Source organism: Archocentrus centrarchus, chromosome 24, assembly GCF_007364275.1.
Source record: "Archocentrus centrarchus isolate MPI-CPG fArcCen1 chromosome 24, fArcCen1, whole genome shotgun sequence".
Taxonomy (NCBI): Eukaryota; Metazoa; Chordata; class Actinopteri; order Cichliformes; family Cichlidae; genus Archocentrus; species Archocentrus centrarchus.
This window is the reverse complement of record NC_044369.1, coordinates 8,939,492-8,956,068: the sequence shown is the minus strand read 5'-3', so window position 1 is coordinate 8,956,068 and position 16,577 is coordinate 8,939,492. Positions and strand designations below refer to the sequence as shown.

Sequence of the window (16,577 nt, the reverse complement as noted above, 5' to 3'; positions counted from 1 at the left end):
TTACAAAGCTGCATCTGAACAAACCACTTCTGGAACAATGTCGTTTGTACATTAGTGTTAAAATCTTTGAAGGACAGATTTGGCTCACTTGAATATCCTCTGAGCCTCATGCAGCTCCTCCTGCATCAACATGGAATTGCCAGCTTGCACTTAAGAAATCTTAATTATCCTCAGTTATTTCTCCTCTTAACGATTTCATAGACTCCAGTCATGGACACAATATTAGACATACTGTCGACAGATATGTAAAAGGCCCCCACCCCTCACAGAAGAGCAAGACTCAAAGAGACCTCTTTTTAGGATTTGTTTTTTTTTTTCCATTTCTTTTTTCCTGTTTTCTTTCTTTAAATTATTTTTTAAGTAATTTCACATTCAATCAAGAAATGTCTTTCCTTGCCACTTGTAAATTGCAGCGTTCTTGCCTTTAGTAGCCTGAAAATTATCAATGGAGTGGCTTTGGTATTTGTATGTGAGGGAGACAGGATGAATTCAGAGTGCAGCCTAGACACTGAGATAGGGATCAGACAGATTTGGCATTAGCCATAGACACACAGGCACTGGGCCTTCTGTGGAGCTCTTTCACTGCAAACATTACCTATTAACTATCATCGACTGAAGCATTCCATGTTGTATAAAATGTTTATATTGACTCATTTCGATGCTGAGTATTCAGTGTATAACTAAATACTTCTTGTGTCATCTCTTTGTCCACCCAGTAAACAAAGGTATCACAAAATCAGAATGTCTTTTGAAGAGCGCTCTATTCAGATCACTGTCTTTTCCCTCTTGTGTCCCATGTTTTTATTTGTTATAAAACTACTTCAGACAATTGGACTGCATGCAAGATTTTTTTTTTCCCCAAGACTTTACCTTTTGTTCAAAGATCTGAAGTTTATCTTCCTGCATTCTCTTCCTCTTTAAAAACAAACAAAAAAAAGAGCTATGGATATGAAATACACCAAGGTGTTTTAAGACAGTCATCAAAATATTTCATTAGTGGGTACAAAATTGTAACTTTTTAAAATTTATTTTTTATTGTTCTGGACGTTGTTCTGGGACTGAAGCAGACTCCCAAAACATTACAGAGAGACAGACACAGATAACAAGTAGCCTACCTGTTATTTGACATAATGGCATAATAGCAAGAATGGCTCCATTGACTGTGTAATTGGTGTTTTAAGACCAAATGGTTGTCTGGCTCCATTAGACAAGGTCATCATCATACAAGAGGTTCTTATTGTGTTACTGTGAGTAATTAGATTGACAGACTTTCCATGGAGTTTAATATCTAATCTGTATTTTTTGGACAGTTTTGCAGCAACTAAATCTTTTACCTGCATTTCTTTTACAGCACGAAAAGAACACGGTGAAGCTTCTTATCAGATGATGACTGTGCAAAAAAGGTAGGACAATTAACTTGTTGTTTATTCATGTGCAGCATGGATTTGGTTATTCAGAATCAGCCTGAGAAGCTACTAGAGCTATTTGCCGTGCACCCATTCCTAAAGCGTTATAAGACATCTATTCTCTGAAGCTTGAAAAAAAAAAAAAGCAACTGGACATCTTTAGGTTTCTTGAAGATGTTTCACCTCCATCCAATTCAATTTCAATTCAATTCAATTCAATTTTATTTATATAGCGCCAAATCACAACAAACAGTAGCCTCAAGGCGCTTTGTATTGCGGGTAAAGACCCTACAATAATACAGAGAAAACCCAACAATCAAAACGACCCCCTATGAGCAGCACTTGGCGACAGTGGGAAGGAAAAACTCCCTTTTAACAGGAAGAAACCTCCAGCAGAACCAGGCTCAGGGAGGGGCAGTCATCTGCTGAGAGCGGTTGGGCTGAGGGGAGAGAAAGACATGCTGTGGAAGAGAGCCAGAGATTAATATCAATTAATGATTAAATGCAGAGTGGAGTATAAACAAAGTAAATAAGGTGAATGAGAAACAGTGCATTATGTGAACCCCCCAGCAGCCTAGGCCTGTAGCAGCATAACTAAGGGATGGTTCAGGGTCACCTGATCCAGCCCTAACTATAAGCTTGATGAAAAAGGAAAGTTTTAAGCCTAATCTTAAAAACAGAGAGGGTGTCTGTCTCCTGAATCCAAGCTGGAAGCTGGTTCCACAGAAGAGGGGCCTGAAAGCTGAAGGCTCTGCCTCCCATTCTACTCTTAAGTATCCTAGGAACCACAAGTAAGCCAGCAGTCTGAGAGCGAAGTGCTCTATTGGGGTGATACGGGACTATGAGGTCTTTGAGTTAAGATGGGGCCTGATTATTCAAGACCTTGTAGGTGAGGAGAAGGATTTTAAATTCTATTCTAGATTTAACAGGGAGCCAATGAACAGAAGCCAATATGGGAGAAATCTGCTCTCTCTTTCTGGTCCCTGTCAGTACTCTAGCTGCAGCATTTTGGATCAGCTGAAGGCTTTTTCGGGAGCTTTTAGGACAGCCTGATAATAATGAATTACAATAGTCCACCCTAAAGGCTTCTTCAGTTCTAAAACCAAATGGTGGACAGTCTCATTTAAACTCCAGTGGGAGTTGTCCCCTGGAGGTGTTTGTTCACCAACTCATGTGCGTAATCACATGTGTCTAGGTGTGCAAAAAAGGCATTGTTATTATAATTAATGGGTTCAGGGGAAACATCACACATTCAAGTGACCTTGAAGAAAGGTGTGAGTGAGGGTTGAGGTGCCTGAGAAGGGAGCTCAGGACTACTGAGGACTTCAAGCTCCAGAGACTATCATGACCTGGATGACTGAGAACCTACACAGATATAACACATCTATGGAACATTTTTTTTATGTCAGGTCACAAAAAAGAACAGATATTGTTATATCTAAGAACACCATCCAGTTTAGCAGTTATTGCACAGGTCATTTTTATTTTGACTCATTTATGTATTTCAAGTTTTAAGACATGATTATTTTTGCTGCTAAAAATGAGTCTTGAGTGTCGTAACATTGCAGTGCATACTGAAAAAAGAGGCACAAATATTGTGTCTGTTTTGGTCATATTGCCTCCCTTTTTTAGGTCAGTCTGTTTCTTTTTTATGATTCTTTTTATCATCTTGCATCTCTTTATGATTATTTTTGTCTCTTCAGTTATTCTAGTTGTTTTTGTTACTTTGTGCCTCTCTGAGTTACCTTCCATCTCTTTTGGTAATTTTCCATCCTTTTTGTTTACTCTGAATCTCCTTAAAGTTGTTTTACATCACTTTCTGGTTGTTTTGCATCCCCTTATTGTCATTGTGTGCCCCTTTTTTTGCAATTTTTCTTCTATTGTTGTCAGGTTTTGTCATGTCTGTCAGTATTTTCTTAGAACCAGATCTAACAATGTAGCAGCTAAATGGGAAATGTCTGCTAAAGTTATAGAACTGTAATAGCAGCTGTTATACATTGATCAACTAAAACTAAAAGCAGATTTTTTTTTGATACATTCTTCCAGTTTCCAGGACTTGGTCCTGTACTTTGGACTAAAGCCCAAGACGGGAGAGAAGGAGGTGACGACTGGCCATTTCTTCATGCTCTGGTTTGAGTTTTGTGCCGACTTCAAGACCAGGTGGAAAAGGGAGAACAAGAATATCTCTAAAGAGAGGTAAGTAATAGCTCTCTCTCTCTGTGTGTGTGTGTGTGTGTGTGTGTGTGTGTGTGTGTGTGTGTGTGTGTGTGTGTGTGTGTGTGTGTGTGTGTGTGTGTGTGTGTGTGTGTGTGTGTGTGTGTGTGTGCGCGCGCGTTTGTTTAAGACTTTACCCTTTCTAAACACTTTCCCACATGTCCCAGTGTAGTCCTCTAATGAACAAACATCTTGACTGAGTGGAAAACTGTTTTTGTCTTTACTTACTTACTTACCTTTGGTGCCAATGAAACATACAAATTTTATTTTATATTAAAAAATAACTGTTATAAATCCTTTTAGGGCTTTACTAGGATTTTTTGAACATTTAACAACAGGTTAACGTCACCCAGTGACATCAATACAGGTGATATTGTTTATATATTCTGATACTGATGTTCAGCCAACATATAGATGCAAAAATCCAAAGCATTTTTTTTTTTAAATTTGATATAGTGCATATTTCTCAGTTTTATTGTTTTACTCAAACCTATTAACTTGGAACAATTTTGCAGACTAAAAGAGGCTCAGCTGTCAGTGAAGAGAATCACAGGAGAGAAGAAGGTGGAGACGAGAAAGACCAACCCCAACAGCCTGGTAAGACTGGAATCAAATTTACTGAAGAAGCAAAGAAATTAGCCTCAGTTGGCATTTGTGGATTTAGGCCTTAAATGTTATATACAGATAAAATCATACAAATTCAGGAATTCTCTTTAAAAGTGTTTAAAGTTACCTTTAAACACTGCTGCTTTTATTAAGTTACTAGAAGGTTTTTCTTCTCGTTTAAATCCAGTCAAAATTTGTTCCCAACAGAAAGAGCGATTGCGTCAGAAAGAAGCCAGCATGCCTTCAACTTAAAGAAACCAAAAAATCCAGATCATTCTAACCGTTGCACAACCATCCTCACAAAGCTGGATCCAACGGGATGTGAACAAGGATACCAAATGTGCATAACCTTTGAAGAATACAAGAAAAACTGGAGCTTGCAGAGTTTATTTGGGTACTTATATTTGTCAAGTGAAATATTTATGTAAAATAACTTGACACCTTAAATATGTATCTAAATTTTAAATATTAAAAACGGTGCAATATTTAGACAGTAATAGCTTCAACTATGTATAGACAGATACATTTTTGCATTGAATCTAAAATGTAAAATCAAATCTTTTACAATATTTTTCCACAAATAAAATAACTGATCATAGAAAACTGTGATGTTATAGCTCGAATGCTGTTTTATTTACAGGTGCCATTACAACAGATGATACACAAATTATACGCAGCCATAAAATCAAGTGGCTTTTAGCAGTGCAGGTATAAATGTGTATGTCACTAAAAACCTTCAGCTTCATGTCCCACACAGTGGAAACAATGCAACCTCTGAAGTCCTCTTATGTTTTTGCACATCCATTGGCTTGACTTGCAAGTTTGCAACAAATGTGTCATTATGGATTGTTGCAAATCATCCTGCCTCTCAACATCACCCTAAACCTTCATATCTGCACGTCCAAGTCTACGAATTTCACTCACAAAACTGCAAGCAGTGACTGATAATTAGCAGATGTTTGGTCACTGTGCTAAAGTTGTAATTGCGGGTCAAACTATCACCTTATTCTGAACGTGACACCTGAATCTTCGACTTTGCATTGTGTTCTGTCTGTCAGCAGATTTAGTGGTGAACTGTTGAACGTCTCTCCCAAGCATGTTCCTTACTTTTCAGTTCCCACTCACGTGCCTTTTAAGTACTCCCCCTTCTATATTTTTCACAGAAGACAATATTACTGGCCAGCATGTATTAGTTCGTGGCTAATCCATATCAATAGTAGTACAGCGGCACAGCTTTACGCGCTGGATTCGTTTCCTCCTCGTGCTGGGCGTCTGTCCCGGACACAAGAGGGTGTATGTGACAGTGCTGAAGGTTTTGGGTTTGCAGGCCGAGCAGGAGCGAAAGGCGTTCCCGTCCTCGTACTTGTTCCTCGGGATGTAGAAGGAGTTGCACTGTCCGTAGCAAAACCTGTTGATGATGCTGCGGCGCAAGCAGCCCTCCTCCTGTATGGTCTGCTTGAGCGGCTGCGTCTTACACCAGTCCAGCCGCAAGTACCGACGCTCCGTGACGTGCAGCGCTTCCTGGCTGGACTCCGGCACTTCGTATGTTGAGGTTACGGGTCCCGTACCGCGAGAAATTAATCCAATAATGGGGGGCTGTATGCATGTCGCCGATTCATTCGGGCTCTGTTTGTTTGGCTGAGGAAAAGCGCTTTGAAAGGTCTCAGCGTTCGTACTCTTCAGCGGGGTGAGCAGCAGTGCCAAAACTACTGCAAAGCTCTGCGCTGAATGCGTCTGCATCATTGAAGCTGAAAGAAAAACGGGAAAGTTATCGATGGAAAGGAATTTACGCACAGCTCTTACGCACGCTTTAACCATCACATCAGTGAATATTTTTATGCGCCAGTCAGAAGCAAAATCTGTTAAGTCGAGCTACCTGTTGATCTTTGGTTAAAAAAAAAAAATCCTCGCACGAAAACTTTGTCCTGTCCGCACGAGTGTCTTCTGGACGTTCAGCGTTCTCAGCTGTGGTTTTATGGATTACACAATGTGGAGATGTCCAATTTGGAGTTTCTCCGCCCCCAAACTCATATCCTCTCTATCCTGCCTCTGAATGCAAATAAAAATCATCCTCCAAACTTTGTTAATGCAGATAAACCGTTTATTTGACTGAACAGAACAAAAACAGAACACAACCATTTAGACAAGATAAAGTAACCCAGAGGCGCCAGAGGAGACTCATAACTGCAGAAAAGTGAATAAATATTGACCATGCTACAGTGAAGTATTTCACCATCTTCCCTTGCATGACAATGCAAGGCTTTTACTATAATTACTTTTAAGTATTGGATTTAAAATAGAAATACACTTATACAAGACAGCAAAGTAATTAATTTGTCACATACAAAAGAACCTGTTAAACCAATTTCTGTACATCCGAGAAAAACTTTCCGATGAAACATTCTTACAGATCAATATATCTTTATACAACGTATTGTTATGATACAGGTGTAGATATACTGCACACTGTCAGATGAGTATTCAACAACACATATTTTAATATTTTAGGCTGATTTTGAATGAACTCTCTGGGAATGTGATAGTATTTTAGATCTCTTAAAAATAGCAAAAGTGAACAGTTGGTGTAAGTGAACTGAGAGCCCAGATCTTAAGTATTTCAATATGTACAGATTAACAGATATGACTGCAAGTTGATCTTTGTCCATTTCTGTATCTCACTTGGGAGCGAGATCTGCTAAGAGACTGTTTGACTTGCTTTAGGGGAATCATATTTTCTCTTCAAGTTAAGTTAACTTCCGGTTTGATTTGGGAGCGTCAGAGTTCTTAACCTTAAATGTGCATTGTCAAAAGCTTTTATCCAACAGTATGCTGTAATATTGCAGTGAGTATTGCAGGAGTTTAGGTTGTGGATTTGCTGGCAGCAGGGACAGACGGTGCATCTTCCTCCTCTTCCTCAGAGAAGTGAGGAACAGATTTTTTGGCGACCACATTGTCCAGCCTCTGGCCCAATAAATATGGGTTGACACTCTGTGGACAGAGACATAAAACTGTTTGTACACATACTAGAAACATGTCCATGAGGCACTTACATCTGATCAAATACAACAGAAATTCAAAGTGGGATTCTTGGCCTAACTCCCACCAGAGGTTAAACTCGGTGCAGAGCGCTCGGTGTTGTGGTTTCCCAGACATAATCCCACACAGGAAAAGCAAAAAGACAACCAAGAAATATTATACCCGTTTTCTTCTCTTCGGCCCTCCTTTCAGTTTTTGGTACAAAAGTTCCTTGTTCTGAAAAGAAAAGAAAAGAAAAAAAAACAGATTTCAGACTTAAAATCATGTATTCATTGTTTTACAGCTAGTGTCTTTGTTCCAAATCACACTCTAATTGTGTGAATGCTGCTTTTAGGGAATAAAAACAGTATTCTCAGTGGGCAGCTTCTTTGGGCCAGACAAAAATCCAAAGGACAAACTTTAGGCATGCATCCATGCATACAAACAACTTTTATTTGATCTTTTAAATAACAAAGGTCTTGATTTTTTGTTTCTGTGGTTAGAAATGTGAGCAGGACACCAGAAACCAAAGCTGCAAGTGCTGCTGCTGAGTCGCTGTTCCCAACAATCAAAGCACCATAAGATGAGAAAGAATAGCCCCGCAAACCTCCTGAGATCTCAGCTCAAATGGGATGCTGATGGGCCTCTTCTGGCAAATATCTGGCATTGACGGCCTTCTTCTGGCCTGGGAAAACTGATGCGAGCCTCAAATGATAAAATAGCAAATATAGTCCAAATATCTCAAATCAATGATTTCATGCAATTCACAATGTGTAGTCTGGATTTCGCCTTAAAGTGGCCCATGTGGTAAACAGTGAATAAGGCCCAATTATGTGATGCAGCATGGGAAAAGCCAACCGGGAATCACTGAGAATCCCAGCTGTGCTCAAAATAAAAGCCAAGCAATGACGCATTCAAGAACAACTGGACTTTTTAATATTTCTGGTGTTATATAAACTTCATTGTCTGCAATATTTCTCAAAAATATATCCAAAAAAGCAGTTTATTAAACTGTTTCTGATGCACTGTTTTGCCCCAGATCCTTGTCCAGAAAACCTCTCTGCTACGACTGCGCAGCCACACACACCTGGGGTGCAACCTGGCCAGTCAGCCAGCAAAATGTGCCACCTTACTGATGCTCTCTAGCCTGTGGTGATGCAGACTGTGATCGATCAAGGATTGCTTGCAAACCAAGATGAATTTTTTATCAGAAGTTTAATCATTTTATAAACGTGCTACAAGTGGGTGCTTAACTATCTGCATCATTACTGAACCACAATAATTCAAAGTAAAAAACATTTGGGATTTAAGCCTGGTTTTTGCATGCTGTATCTCATATAAGGAAACCACCTACCAAGTGAACATAATGTAGAAAAAAAATGTAATATTAATGTCAGAGGAGCTGTACGTGCACGTGTGCTCCTGATTATGACAACTCTTTTTTTCCAAAATGCAAATTTATTTGACCTCCTGCTGAAAACCTGGGGCTCTTTATCCATGAAGTGTATACATTTGCACAGTATTAATAATTTTTTGCTTTTCTCTGTTTCATTTCATTGTGAGGTAAATATTTCTGTGCTCTGGACTTTGTCTGGTAATACTAACAATTTGTTCTGTGTAGTAGTATAAATCATGAAAATAAACCAAGAAACTAGCCTGTAATTACATTAATCAATCGACTAATTCCTGTTTTGTACTCACCCACTTTGCCAGGGCTGGGTAATCATGCTCTGGGTCAAACAGGTGCTGGTGTTTTTGAAACTCTCTGCTGAACTCGGCTGTGTCAGGAGCATTTTCCAAACATCCATCTGCTGCTGTGTAAGCAAAATACCGGAAACAGAGAGGGAGTCACTTTTTCTGTTCATTAGGTGAGCCATGTGTGTTCTTAAAGGCCAAAAACACAGCACAGAGAAAATAAGCATATTCCTAAGAGCAGTATTAATAGCAAGATTTTTCCATTAATCCTCTAAAAGGGTCAGTTCTGTAGAAATGAGTGTGTTTAAAAATAGTGTGTTCAGGGGAAGAATTCCTACCCGTCTTTCCCAGGGGACAGGGGTTTGGAGGGTCTGGATAGCCGTGGTCATCACTGAAGTCTTTGGGAACATTGTCGCCTGTCAGCTCAGCCACAATGTTGGGGATGTTTCCATAGGGACCTAGATGCTGCAGTCCCTCATGGGCACCACCTGGTGGGGGAAATAGGCACTACAGTCACCACAAAACAGCAGCGCCATAAGTCAAAAATAGCTTTATGTTTCCCAGGGCTGTAGCACAGAACTGTGGACCCCAGACTCTCTTCCTTCCTGTTTTTGAGCAAATAATTGAGCACTTGTTCACATATTTAATCTAAAAATAAATCTATATGATTTTTATTAACTATAACTGAAAATCTCCACACATTTTAACCCTAATTTCTCAACACACTGTAGTCTGCATCACATCTTCTTACTCACTGCCTGCTACACAGAATGAAGCACCTCTTAACCTGCTTACAGCCTGATACTGTTTTCAATCTTTTTGGTGCTGAGACATGTCACAGGTCAAGGCACATCACAATAATTAACTAATGTGATTATATTGATAATTGTGAAAGATTAAATAAGCGCCCAAACTTAATTGTGTTTATGAAACTATAGACACTAAAATGACAGTACCTTGGTTGTGTAGGCCAAACAGCACTATATTAAAATGCATTGCATTACTTTTTTTTTTTTTTTTATTAATAAGCATTGTCATTGTGATAACTTAAAATGCTGTTTCGTCAGTCTGAAATGCACTGGCTTCCTCAGAATGCCCTGCTTATCTCAAGGCACATCAATTAAGAAACACTGGTACAACATACAATAAAGCTTAACAGTGCAGCAGCTAACTTAGCATTATAGTGAAATCATACACAGATGGGTACATGTACCAAAATTGGTGCATTAACTCTTTTATGATTACTTTAGTACTCATACTATTTGTATACTATATTAGTTTCAGTCACACTCTTGGATGGACCCAATTCTCACCTATGCCCCCCCCCCCCAAAAAAAAACTGCTTATGGCGGTTAAGGATTGAGAACCAATTGTCTACTATTAAGAAGGCCAGTGGTTCAATCCCCAGGTCTTTCATCTGTATGTTGAAGTGTCCATGGGCAAGATACTGAACCCTAAGTATCTCCTGGCGCATCCATCTGGGTTTGTGTGTTGTGTGAGCATTAAAAATGTGTCTGGATGCAGGTTGCACTTTTAAGAGTGCTAGGTGAGACTAAAGAAGTGCTATATAAACTTCATTCCATTTACTATTGACTAAACTAGGAGAGGGTAGAACACAGAGAGCACTAACATGAGTTAGCGAGCATAACAAAGAGCTGGGCAGCACCAGTGGCGCATCAGTTGCCTCGTAGCAAGAAGTTTCTGTTTAAACCTGTTTAAATAAGACGTGCTTGTCAAGTTAACTGGTGAGTCTAAAGTAGCTGCTGGTGTGACAGTAAATGGTTATGCCTTTCATATGCACAAACAAAGAAACTGAAGATATTTCAAAGTTCTAAATGGACTTACATATAGGCAAAAGCATATAAATCAATATATAAAACCTCTGAAATGTATCCAGTGGCTGACATTCTGTAGCAAGACTGTTGTTGCTCAAGATAGAAATGAGGGAAAAATCAGAACATTTTGAAATTTTGAAAATTCAAGTAGCTAATGGGAGTTTTCAAATTAATGGCTCCAGAGGGACAAACATGCAAACTTTGGCACTTATATACAACTTTGAAAAATTGTTTGAGAGAGATTGTTCAGTAGAATGAGCAAAAGTTCAATAAATGCATCCAAGGTCATTTAAGTGACTACCTAAAACCATGTTTTTCTTTTCTTAAATTATTAAGCAGTGTCACTGTGGTATTTTAAAATGCTGTTTCATCAGCCAGAAACCCACTGGCTTCCTTAAAATACCACGCAGTTCAGAACCGCTGGTCCAACAAACAGTAAAGCCTAGTGCTAAGCTGAAACCGATACAAATAATTGATTGGAATAACTTTTAGTTGCCACTACATGAGCTCACCTTGTGTCACATCTTGCAAATCATTTGGAGAGGGACCTAATTCTTAAGGGCTATGTGTTTCATGGTGCTAAGTTGAGCTAGGTTATTTTGATATGGCGCCACATCTGACAATGGCTTACTGTCTTTAACAACTGCTGACAGCTAAACCATTCTAAGCCTGTTAATTGTGCTCTGCTCGTATTTCTTTTGAATTTTGTTAAAAAGCTCTTCCCTCAGTTTTCTTCCTCTCCCTCACCTTTCCTTCTTTCCTTCCTTTTTGGTTAAAGGGTGAATTTGCAGTCATCTTAACAGAATAAATCAGCTGTAAAGGAGAGCCCAGTACAGTGTGGACTAAACCGTTTTGCTTCATTTGTAAGGGGTGAAAGGTGCATCAGAGAGGCACCACTATTTTGGGGAATCAATGTTCAATCGCCCAACTGATTTACTGAGGCAATTTCATTATGAGACTACTTTGAAATAAATAAAAAAAAAAAAAAAAAAAAAAAAAAAATTTTTCATTCCAGGCATTCAAGTTTTTCTCAAGTTTTGAGATACCCAACTCGAAATTTTGAGATAACGTTAAATTTTTATTAAGTTTAACGTCTAATACAACACAAATAAGCCCATATATGCAGAGGGAATTAAAAGCAGCTTGTGGAAAAGCTGTGTTAAAAAAAAAAAAAGAAAAAAAAGAAATCAATATCAACTAATTTAAGTACACAATATATCCAAACACTTTTTTTTTTTTGAAACAGCATTTGAGTTATTTGTGCAGATGATGAAAAGTAGAAAAAGATTAAAAGAATTACAGACAGGTGAGGTGGCAGGACATCATGGTTCTTGGTTCGTGTACTCTTAAATCTATATAACATACCCTGTATGCTCTGAGGCCCGACAATGTTGGTAGCCTGATGTGCAGGATACTCCACCCTGGGCCGAGCAATACCCAGCTGCTCCATGACGCCGTGCAGGAGGCGCTGGATGTCGGCCTCAGACACCTGGTCTGCCGTACGGGGGCTGCGGGCTGGAGCTCTGCCGAGCTGCAGGCACAGCAGGAGGCCGACCAGCGATAACCGCACCGCCGATCCCATTTTTGTTATCTGCAGGGGGGAAACTCACAGAAGCCCAAATCTCGTATAAAACATAACATATATTCATGCGCAATCACAGCTGTATTTTTCTGTTTTAAACATATGACAGACTACTTAGATTAAAACACACAAGAAAAAAGTGGCTGAAATGGACCGTACAAAGCAGGCTGTAGTCTGGTAAATGATAACGCTTTGGTGCGCCACTCACTCTGTAAACAGAGTCATTAAGGCCGTTCTGAAAAGCCAATAAATGGTCCCCGTCAACCAAAAACGGCTTAATTTATAATGAACCCCACTACATTTCATTACGTTTATTTGATTTGTATGCATGATTTTGTTGTTAGACATCACAAATAATAAAAATATATATATTTCTGTATATTTTCCTTACCTTGTTTGTGCTCAAGAAAAGATCTGCCTGCTGCGCGAGACCTCTATCAAGCTCTCCAGAAAGAAAACGCACATTTCCGGTTTCCCAAAATAAAGCTTCACAAACGCTGAGAAACTAAAAGTTAAACACCGAGCTTCCGCTAAATGTACCCCAGTCTAAGTCGACTCACTCATCTTCTGTGGAACTTTGATTCTGTGTAATATTTGGCGGAAACAATTTGCTTTCCTAAGCATTTTGTTTTGAAGAGAAACACTTGATTTCTGGTGTCTTCTTCCGTGGCCATTGTGCAACCTTGTAGGAGGATGCCACCCGCCTTGCTTCACTGTGCAGTTGCCAGGAAACCATAAATCCGCTCTTCTCATTGGCTGCAACAAAGCGCCATTTACTCATCGGGAGCTCTGTACTGACGCTACAAATCCGAGCCCAAACTACCTTACATTCCGTCCATCCATCCTCTGCCGCTTATCCTGGAGCCTATCCCAGCTGTCATGGGGCGAGAGGCAGGGTACACCCTGTACAGGTCGGCAGCCTGTCGCAGGGCTATCTACTCTGCTGTCCATATTACATTTCTCTTTTTTCCTCCCTTTTTTAATCATATACAGGCAGGAAAAAAGGGCTCCTCAAAGGCAGGGTTTAGTTACAATATACAGCAAATATAAAACTGACTTCAGGAAAGAAGAGAGACTAAAAGATATCTTTATTTAATAAATAATGTATGGGAAAGCAGTGCATACATCCTTCAGTCTCTTGTTACATAAATAATTACCTTAAATATATTAAAAATGATAAAATAGTTTTTTTCTAGTCAATCTTGTCAACCTCTAATAATCTGGTTGATGAGAGTTCTTGTCTTTGGGGAAACCAGCAATATTTGATGAATTATAGCGAACGTCTTCTCCAAAGTGTAAGCTGCAGTTTTCCCAGAGGAGAGCCATCCCCACCTCTGGTGAACCTGGAGGGAATGATCCAAGTGTAGAAGAGATGCACATTGAACAAATACACTTCAGATATTGGCTTTGACCAAATGCACACCAAGTACCTTGGTTGTGTCTACAGTTCACATTTGCTTTATTTCAAGTGGCCCCTTGAAATTATATGCTGCAGTAAAACTACAGGGAAGAATTTGGACTAGAAAACAACATTAACCCTAAACCTTAACTCTGATTTGTCAAATGATGCTTGAACAAACAGTGAAGCAACCCATTTAAATGTATAAACTTTTACAGTTTACCTTTTTAGTTCAGCTTGTGGCACCTTGCTTAACTTTTTGTCACCAGGAATGGCATCATCCAACAAAGCTGCTGCAGGTCTGAAGCTTTGGTCTAGAAACAGTTTTTATATTAGTCTGCACAAAATAAAATATTGTTGTTATTTGTCCCACCCCATTTCTTTCTTCATGTAATTACCTGCTGAAGGCATGCAGGTCCTAAACAAAAGGATGCTGGGGAAAGCCTCCAGGCCAAGGCTTCTCCTCAGCGTTGGTCTATCTCCTGATGTGGACCCATGGTTCTGCTCTGGGGGCCTGACTTTTGACCTTCCCTGAATTAAGGGCACCGTCTTCACAGAGCGCATTCCTGCATGTGTCAAGAAGTCAGACATTTAAAACTGCTTAAACATAATTTGAACTGAGTAGTTTGCTCAGTAACATCTGTGGTCTTTTTACCTTTGAAACTGTGCCGCTTTTTATTTCCTTTCTTGGAGCTTACATCTTTCAGAAAATGGAAATTCATCAGATATTCCATACTATCGATTACAGCTTTGGGAATCACACCTAGTAAGTGTAGTAAAGATGAAAACATTGCAGATATTAAGCCAGTGGAAATGCATTTCTTTGTCAGCAACAAATGATTGGTCTTTTACCAAATAAATGAGGATTTTCAATGAAGGTGCGCAGAACAAGGACTCTGAGTTCAAGTCGTCCTTCAGACATTTCAGTCTTGTTTGGAGGTGGTAAAAGACACGGAGTGAACATTATAGCCAAGTTGGAGCTGGTCATCAAGTTCTCGCTGCATCTGACAGCAGAACATACAGTGAAGAGGAAAACAATATCAGGTCTACTAAAAAGCTGTGTAATTCCCACCTGAAGAATTAGCCAATAGTTTTATTTTTAATTCATACTGCAAAGGGCAAAAGAAAATTAAAGCCTCGTGTTTTCAACTAGTTAAATTTGCTATCATCTCTATGTAGTGGCTCTTAAGCTGGGGCAGAACCACTTCTGACAGTGACAAGTTATCAGTGACTATTTCTTAGACAAAAAGGACTTTAAACCAAGAGGTCCTTAAATCAGTAAATACTTCAGTTTATGCTTGTCTGGGTTTAATTTTTCCATATTTTTTTTTGTATCCTTGCATACCTCTGAGTAACTTTAGAGAGGAAGTCAAACAAGTAATGCAGACAGGAGGAGTTTCTTGCAGGCAGCAGACAGGACAGCAGCTGGAGGGCTGCCACCCTATCCTGCAGGTTGGGCAGAGACTGGGCTTTGAGCAGAACTGCATGAAGCTCGGAGGGAAACAGTGGTTCTGGCAGCTCCCTGCAAAACTGTTTGATCAGAGTGGCCACATCATAGGGGAGGGCAGTGGACAGACACCCCTCTCCTCGATTCAGCTTGGCCTAAATGAGACACAGCAAGAGCAAAAACACGCACACATACACACACACAAAAAGCCCATACCTGCATGTCACATCACTGCAGCAATGTATCGAGGTAAAATTTATAATGAACATGAGACTAACATTAGAAACAGCCGCCAGCAGTTTCAGCAAAGACATAGCCTTTATGGAGGATTCATATCAAGAATATTGTATTAGAGCATTTGTTTTAGGTAGCTGTATCCAATAAACATGTGGCAACTACATGTATAATAAGTGTAGCTGACAGACCACCAGTATTTTGTTTAAACCACCAGATGACAGCATTGCTTCAGAAAAGACAGTGGGACTAAGACTTATAAAAAATTAAAAGGTTAGAATTTTACCCTGAGAGTCTTTATGCGAGCAAGGCAACCTGGTTTCCTGAAAAGCCCCACAGTCCCACCACGCTCCAGAAGAAACGAACAAGCGTCCACCAGAAAGCTGAGACACAAATCATTGATCAAATCTGTAGTTTTAGCAGACGTTTTGTTCCAAAGTTATATTTAATGGTTTCCTGTCTTCCTGTTCCCACTCACCAGGGTACAAGCCCAAATTCAGGAATGTAACACCTGGGCAAGTTTTCCAAGGGAATGCCAAAGATCTTTGAACCACTCATGAACAATCTCTCCTTTTTCTTCTCAAGACTCTTGACAGAGATCCCATAAAGGACTTGAAGGTGAAATCGAATAACATTGCTGTCTGTAATCTCCATGATCCGACTAGAAGAAACCAAAAACTAAGCACATTAACAGCCTTTCACTGTGGCACCAAAATCTGTGTAAATCACAGGGTAAAATCAGTGGTGAGTAAAGAAGGTGAGCTTTATTATTCTAATCCATATCACCTGCCACACAGGAAGTGAGCCTGAAGGGAAAGCGGTGCATTCAGGCAACTTTGAGAAGATGGTAATAAAGACGTGGTTTAGGACACAGGTCAATTCAAATTTCTGTTGACCCAGGTTTACAGAAATGGTTGTTGGTGTGATTTAAATTTTACAGATTATGTGATCTCTGCTTCGACAGTCAGCCTCAAAAACATGCATTTATTTCTGGCTGAGCAGTATTTTCCCACATGCTTAGCAAACATTTGTAAAAATGGAACAGGTTCCATGCATTTTCACTGTCAGCAGACTGGTGCAGGGGCAATAAAGCTGTCACAAGAAAAAATACCGCCCAAATGTTGAAACCATTGACATCAGTGGC

At 39.6% G+C, this 16,577-nt stretch overlaps 4 protein-coding genes across 5 annotated transcripts in view; 1 reads left to right on the top strand and 3 right to left on the bottom strand.

The window, feature by feature from the left end:
- The window catches only part of fmn1 (formin 1), a 28,824-nt gene extending 24,128 nt beyond the window's left edge, over positions 1-4,696 (top strand). Inside the window, exons 16-19 of the mRNA XM_030721561.1 lie at positions 1,352-1,403; positions 3,453-3,602; positions 4,136-4,217; positions 4,434-4,696. Of these exons, the coding sequence (XP_030577421.1) occupies positions 1,352-1,403; positions 3,453-3,602; positions 4,136-4,217; positions 4,434-4,478 (329 nt within the window). The 3' untranslated portion in view covers positions 4,479-4,696. The remainder of the gene's footprint in view (positions 1-1,351; positions 1,404-3,452; positions 3,603-4,135; positions 4,218-4,433) is intronic.
- Positions 4,697-4,837: 141 nt separating this feature from the next.
- On the bottom strand, positions 4,838-6,178 carry grem1a (gremlin 1a, DAN family BMP antagonist). Its single transcript, XM_030721562.1, has 2 exons — positions 6,103-6,178; positions 4,838-5,974 (listed from the first exon to the last, which is right to left on the bottom strand). Exon 2 carries the CDS (start codon positions 5,967-5,969, stop codon positions 5,427-5,429), a length of 543 nt encoding a protein of 180 aa, XP_030577422.1. The 5' UTR covers positions 5,970-5,974; positions 6,103-6,178; the 3' UTR covers positions 4,838-5,426.
- Positions 6,179-6,309: 131 nt separating this feature from the next.
- scg5 (secretogranin V) lies at positions 6,310-13,041 on the bottom strand. 2 transcript variants are annotated; one of them, XM_030721295.1, is made up of 6 exons: positions 12,745-13,041; positions 12,137-12,362; positions 9,275-9,424; positions 8,943-9,055; positions 7,425-7,478; positions 6,310-7,214 (listed from the first exon to the last, which is right to left on the bottom strand). In XM_030721295.1, the coding sequence occupies exons 2-6, from the start codon at positions 12,351-12,353 to the stop codon at positions 7,086-7,088; spliced, it is 663 nt and encodes a 220-aa protein (XP_030577155.1). In that variant the 5' UTR covers positions 12,354-12,362; positions 12,745-13,041; the 3' UTR covers positions 6,310-7,085. The 2 variants fall into 2 exon arrangements, with proteins under 2 accessions (XP_030577155.1, XP_030577156.1); XM_030721296.1 differs by lacking the exon at positions 12,745-13,041 and having other exon boundaries at positions 12,137-12,376.
- A 540-nt stretch (positions 13,042-13,581) lies between these two features.
- On the bottom strand, positions 13,582-16,170 carry LOC115774164 (rho GTPase-activating protein 11A). The gene is made up of 8 exons (XM_030721293.1): positions 15,912-16,170; positions 15,720-15,816; positions 15,098-15,354; positions 14,605-14,756; positions 14,408-14,515; positions 14,151-14,318; positions 13,976-14,066; positions 13,582-13,696 (listed from the first exon to the last, which is right to left on the bottom strand). Exons 1-8 carry the CDS (start codon positions 16,085-16,087, stop codon positions 13,624-13,626), a joined length of 1,122 nt encoding a protein of 373 aa, XP_030577153.1. The 5' UTR covers positions 16,088-16,170; the 3' UTR covers positions 13,582-13,623.
- Positions 16,171-16,577: the final 407 nt, after the last annotated feature.

Coding starts and splice junctions, on each gene's coding strand:
- grem1a (XM_030721562.1), bottom strand. CDS start 5,969: ATGATGCAGACGCATTCAGCGCAGAGCTTTGCAGTAGTTTTGGCACTG.
- LOC115774164 (XM_030721293.1), bottom strand. CDS start 16,087: ATGGAGATTACAGACAGCAATGTTATTCGATTTCACCTTCAAGTCCTT. Junction 14,757..15,097: donor CTCTCTAAAGTTACTCAGAG/GTATGCAAGGAT, acceptor TTCTGCTGTCAG/ATGCAGCGAGAACTTGATGA. Junction 13,697..13,975: donor CCACAAGCTGAACTAAAAAG/GTAAACTGTAAA, acceptor CATTCCCTCCAG/GTTCACCAGAGGTGGGGATG.
- scg5 (XM_030721295.1), bottom strand. CDS start 12,353: ATGGGATCGGCGGTGCGGTTATCGCTGGTCGGCCTCCTGCTGTGCCTG. Junction 9,056..9,274: donor CTGTCCCCTGGGAAAGACGG/GTAGGAATTCTT, acceptor TTGCTTACACAG/CAGCAGATGGATGTTTGGAA. Junction 7,215..7,424: donor GGCCGAAGAGAAGAAAACGG/GTATAATATTTC, acceptor CTCTGTCCACAG/AGTGTCAACCCATATTTATT.